We start from the raw sequence: 6,383 nt of genomic DNA, 5'->3' as shown, positions 1-6,383 counted from the left end.
CCTATGTTGCTCAATTCCAAACTAGTGGTGGTCATATATAACAATAGAAGCCATCCTAATTAGGCCAATCTCCCTGCCTTTTCCATAATTCAAATGCATGTAATCACTACAGGAAATGTGACTCAATTTGAAGAACTAAGTGGAAATTCAATCAACCATTGTGTACCGTAATATTTGATCTAAGAGACCATAAATTTGAAGGAAAATATAATTATTGAGCATTGAGTTTATAGAATAAACATATATCTAATATCCATAATCATGTGCTCAAGGCCTCCAATTTTCGTCCAATAGAAACATTAAATTGAACTATCTCCACCACAAAATTTATTGATTTTTACAGCAATTTAACAAGAAATTATGGAGCTCAATAACTATTTCTAAATCCATTGTATTCTTTTAGGTACAAGGTTTACTTTGCCAAAGTTGAAAAAATTGTTATTTTTATACAATTTAACAATTTTCTTTAAAATCATAAACAAGCCAAGTATACATGATAATTATTATAATTTTAAATGAGAAAAGCTACATTTATAAATCAATTTGGATGGTTAATGTAAAACACTCGAATTTTTCACAAATATCTTTTAATAATTGAAAAACCTTCCCATGACTATATTCTCTAATAATGTAGTGACTATAACAACTATGTAGATTAGATTATATGCAAACAATTTCTTTAATAATATTTAAAAAAAATGGTAATGGAGAGTATACACAAACATCAATAACAAAACACACACATTAATAACAAAACAATCATTTAAACTTTGATGAGAATTTCTTAAAATGCATATTATAAAAAACAAATAAAAACACATTAATAACAAAACTATCATTTAAAACTTGATGACACATTAATTGGAGAATTTCTTAAAATGCATGTTATAAAAAACAAATAAGAACTGAAAAAATCTCAAGCAGGAGTTTTTGAGGATTAGATTTTGAAAGATTTAATGGAGAGTGAAGAACTATTTATTTGAAACCTCTTATACGTTTAATATTTTTGTTGGGTGGAGATATAATCTATTAATTTTTTTTAATATATCTAATAATTTTATTTGGTACAATCACAATGTATTCTTTTATTTCACAATTCATCAATTTCTAATAAAAACACTTAGACTCAGAATTAGATAACTATGAAGATGGAGAGGTAATTAAGATGAGATATTTCATAAATTTGCTTTCTTCAATAGAAATTAGAAACTTTTGTGAGGATGTAAGCATGCTCAGTCTTTTGTCAATTATCGTCTTAATGTATTTGAACATGTGTTTATCAAACGCCCGTAACTTAATTGTCATAACTAATCAGTGTTGGTTCAGCCTACAAACCGGCCTGTATAATATGGCCCTGAGTCTAACACCATACTCCCCCTTGACATGATAAATAATTAAAATGAGTCGTGTTTGATTGAAGGGTTTATCCTATTCGAAATAAACTTCCAAATTATATTTATTTATCTGAAGACTCATTTTCTGAGCAGAACAAAGTGTGGTGATTTAAAAAAAAAAATAGCTTAGTCCTGCTTAGTCAAATTTATCTATGCATCTTGATTATGGTTGTGAAGGACATAAAATATGAGTTAACAAGCTAGGGTCTTTTGTGATCCAGATTCAACTGTCATTATCCAAAACAAAAAACCATAAACCATACACACTGGAGATCTTCAAATATCATTCTCATTAAGATTGCTTTGAAGATATACAAGTGGCCTTCAAGATCATTTTTTCTCTTTTACAGAAATAATAAAAATGTACATCAAGAATGATATATTATGGAGCCAAAGGGTCATCACAGAGGCTCCCCTACCTAAACAAGAGAGAAGGGCTTTAATCTAAAGAGGAACTACATCTTTCCTAGAAATGCCAATAGAAACTTTTCCAGTGCTATGCCATCAAGATCCAAATCGCATGACAATGCTGTTCATTATTTAACACTCCCAACTCATTGCTGATAATATGCTATCAGAAGTACAATGTGTATTGAGAAGAAACAAATTGATTTTCAATCAGATTTCAAACATGTAGCATTATTTCAGAGCTTCCATGGTGCAGGTATATTGACACTTTTGTCAGTTACAACCTTAGACGCGCAACTCCTGCATCTACTTCTGAATATTCACTTGCTTCTTCAACTGGTTGAAATACAACAGAATAGCTATATACTGAGTCATATAATAGAGTTGGTTGGCTCACTCCTAACCACTGTTTTAGAAGTTGAAATACAGTGTCATCTTTCATTAAACCTCTATGACTTGCAGAAACTCCAACTCTGGCCATTGCATTAAACCCATCAGCCTGCAAATCAACTAATGCGGTTATCAACACGCTACAAAATATCTCACCAATGACGGACTTTATTTAGGTTTCAAACAAGAGGAATTTTAGGGAGGAATCTAGTTTTTTACTGCTTATGCTAGAATTCAACTCTTAAAACACAGAAAGTTCAGCTCTATCTCCTTTTCTGCCAACTAAAAAATCTGTTTGGAATACTGACCCTCGAGAAAAATATAAAATGCATATTACAGACACATCATGATAAAATCAACCATGGATGCCCAAAATCATTTGGGTTTTGTATACTGATGATAAATAGGAGATCAAATCTAGCCTGAAGCAAAATAAAAAAGGGTTAAAATGGTGATAGGGGCTCAGTCTGCTCCAATGAGGTTATCAAGTCAAATTACTATCCAAATAGAATTGGCAAATGGAGTGTCACTGCAAACTAGAGGAGAGTTGAAAAGAGAAGCAAATTCTTACACTTTATGAGCAAAAATATGTCATTATTTCAAGACGTACGCTCTAATCGAAACCAATAATCTTATGGGGAATTGTTTAAGAAAAATAAGCAAAACGATAGAGTAAACAAAAAAAACTAAAAATGAGAAAAACTTGGCTCCAAACGATTTTTCAATAAAATGATGTGGAGTGTTAATATCGGAGTTGTCTTTAGTGCGACTTTTTGGAGATTCCAGTGCCCGAATCTAGCGGAAAAATTTGAGGTGAAATCTTGTTTTGTGTTATTCAAACTGGTTTTTTAACTGCATATTTGGATTCAGCACCCTCAAAAACCCCAGGACACTTTGATTGTGAAGGGATTACCCATCAAGCTTGTGATTTCAATAAATTGTTGCCGGATTTTAGAGAAATTTGACCAGAAAAACCCACCGAAAAAGCTTCCAAAAAGTCGCACTAAAGACAACTCCGTTAATATCTGGAAAATCCGCCTAACATGTAAATTTTAGTGCAAAATTTTAAGAGATATTTGCAGAAGAATCTATAAATTTTTAATTTTTTTTTTTTTTTTGGGCTTTGGTAGATTTGCAGTTATGATGGATTTATAATAATTATTAATAATATTATTTATACTAATATAAATTTCACATTTATTTTTATTTTTAATTTTATTAAAACTCTAATATATATTGTTACATATTTTATATTTTTTAATATAATTAGATAGAAAAATATATAACTTAGAAAAATGTTTATTATAAATATTCAATTTTTATATATCTATTAATTAAATTTAAATATGAAATAATGAAATATAATGGTTATGAATATGAATCTTTATTTTATTTATAGTAAATAGATCTTAATTTATAACTCTCTCTCACACATATCACATTTCTATCTTAAGATTTTTTTCCTTTTAATTATATATTTACTAATTAAATTTATTAACTTTTTTATGTTTATTAATTATATATTCTAAAATATGTCATTATGAATAATTAGTTTTTAAATTTATTTTAATGTGATATGTACATTATGATTTTTTGTTTGGAAACAAATATTTGTAATTTTATTGATAAAAACAAAATTATAATATAACATATTGAATTGAATTGATTTATTATTTTTAATACTTTCTACTTTTTACTAAATTTTAGAGTCTACATTATGCTTTCTTATTATTATTTTTTGATAAAGACAGTACAACATTTCTCCCATATTGAGTAGGCATTTAAATGTTTACACTTATTTACAACCACTACAACATCTCCCCCATATTGAGCTAACATTTAAATGTTTACATTGATTTATGGGCTCTACAATATCAAGCAGTCTTTAGATATGCCAAAGAAACTACTCAAAAACACATTGTCTTTTTTATATGAGTGTGCCCCCCTCCTCAATGTAGTATGGATCACTTTGAATGGAAAAAGATGGATGAAGAGATTCATGTTCTAATTTCTTCTCTTCATGAAAAAAAGAGATCCCGACTAGGAAAAATCCTAGTGAACCCAAAAAGAGGATACAAGCCGAAAAGAAATTACTTCTTTTTCATAAGCTTGGGCTTTTGTTGTTGACATAAAAACATCTCTGTTCAGGTCCCGTTGCCCTCCTCCAATGCCTATATGTTAAGGAAACCTCAAGCTCATTTGGACATCACATCATCACACTTCTCTCTCTCTTCTTGGGTTTGATACATCTGAAATTGCAGGAGCATCTCTTCTCAGGTGCGAGCAAGAGGAAGGAGAAATTGCAGGGAGGCCGAATTTTGATTTTGACCAGCACTTTGACTTGGGTTGACTTTTGGAGATTGAGCATGTTTTGACTCTTTTTGACTTGCGTTTTTGGACTGTTATGGAAGGCCGAATTTCTTGGCACACAAATCGAGATTTTTTGGGCATGTTGACTATGATTGAATTTAGATTTGCAACTAGGGTTTCTGTAGCCTTTGACTTTGACCAAGATTGGAGGTGAATTTTGGGACTGTTTCTGGAGCACTTTGACTAGCTGACTAGGCCACATTTTTTTTACTGTTGACCAAGTTCATTTGGTGGACTATTAACCGTTGACCATTGACCATTTGTTGTTGTTGCTACTAACATTGACTTTGACCAAATTTGACTATTGGTTCATATTTTGGATTTTGGCTGGTTGTACTTTTGGATAAGTCAAACTTTTAATTGGATTATTATTTGTGGATTTCGGATCATTGTACTCTTTGTTGAATATTTTATGACAATCTAATAGAAGAAAATTTTCAAAGGGTTTTCCCCCTTGTGGGGTTTTTCCCTGGTCTTTGACCAAATCAATGTCTCTTGTTGATGTGTTGATTGTCTCCTATTGTCATTACATTTACTGTTCTATCTTCAATTACTGAATTGTTTACTGGAAGAATTATTTGTTATTGAAAAGATTGTTAATTCAATAAGTGAATTGGGCTAAAGTAATTGAAACAAAATAGAACAGTGGAAAAATTAACATGGTGTCAGAGGTAAGGTGAAGCACAGAAGCACAAGTTGAAAGGAGACGAGCTAAAGAAATCATCTTTGGAAAATTGAAGGAACCTATCTAATCAAGTCAAGATGTCTACCTCTTACTTCAAGGACAATGAGAAGCTAGGTGACTCATCTAACTTTGTTGCTTGGAAGATTAGGTTGGAAATCATATCAGAGGACAATGATGTTTGGAGTACATTCAAGGAAACTTTCTTGAGCCTCTGGAAAGTGCTCCCACTAATGCCAAGAACAAGTACAAGAAAGATGAGTTAAAAGCAAAGAAAATTATTGTTGATGGTTTACAAGATCATTTATTTGTCTATGTTGGAAATTTGAAGAAGTTTAAAGATATGTATGATAAGATGGCCGACATGTATGAAGTCAACAATTTGAATGAAATCATCTCCTTGAAAGATCAACTTAAAGATATGAAGATGAATAAATGAGATTTTGTGCAACCCTACATTATGAGGATATCTCGTCTTAGAGATCAATTGTAGAGAGTTGGGGAAAATGTGCTTGATAGGGACCTAGTGGTGGTAACCCTTAGAGGTCCCCCTCCTATTTGGGAAACCTTCATTACCACTATAAGAAATAACAATAGTTTCTTGTCATTTGATCAGATCATTGGAAAACTCACTCGAGAAGAATCAAGGATGATCTCAAGAGGCAGGATACAAAAGCATGAAGAACGAGAGCCCGTTGTTGTTGTCACTCATAACAAGAAAAAGAAAGGAAAAGGAGGTTTATCAAGCTCAAAGAAGCCTCCTCAAAATTTGAATAGAAGGAATGGAAGAGACAAGGAATTGTCGCACATTGAATGTTACAATTATCACAAGAAAGGTCACTATGCTCGAGATTGCCTTGAGAAGAACAATGCTCCATGATATAACACTAGAAGCAATCATAACAGGTTTAATAATTGAAGAAGAGGAGATGATCGAAGGAATCATCATAATGGAAGAGATGAAAGAAGACGAATAGATGCTCCAAATGATCGTGAAGAAGACCACCGTCCTCAAAAGAAGTTGAGAAATACCAGGTATGAAAGTAATGTTGCTACTAGTCAATATGAATATATTCTTATTTTTGCATTTTCTAGTTCCTCTCCTCGGGATACTTGGGATAGTTGGTTGGTTGATAGTG

General features: G+C 31.5%; 1 protein-coding gene across 1 annotated transcript in view; it reads right to left on the bottom strand.

Annotated features, from left to right (window-relative positions):
- Positions 1-1,704: 1,704 nt before the first annotated feature.
- The window catches only part of LCAT3 (lecithin:cholesterol acyltransferase 3), a 231,960-nt gene continuing 227,281 nt past the window's right edge, over positions 1,705-6,383 (bottom strand). The window contains exon 11 of the mRNA XM_089439563.1: positions 1,705-2,301. Coding sequence (XP_089295689.1) covers positions 2,080-2,301 — 222 coding nt within the window. The 3' untranslated portion in view covers positions 1,705-2,079. The remainder of the gene's footprint in view (positions 2,302-6,383) is intronic.

Source organism: Pinus tabuliformis, chromosome 9, assembly GCF_031772625.1.
Source record: "Pinus tabuliformis cultivar Carrire ecotype Pingquan chromosome 9, CPIR1, whole genome shotgun sequence".
Classification (NCBI taxonomy): domain Eukaryota; kingdom Viridiplantae; phylum Streptophyta; class Pinopsida; order Pinales; family Pinaceae; genus Pinus; species Pinus tabuliformis.
This window is presented reverse-complemented; position numbering and strand designations above follow the sequence as displayed.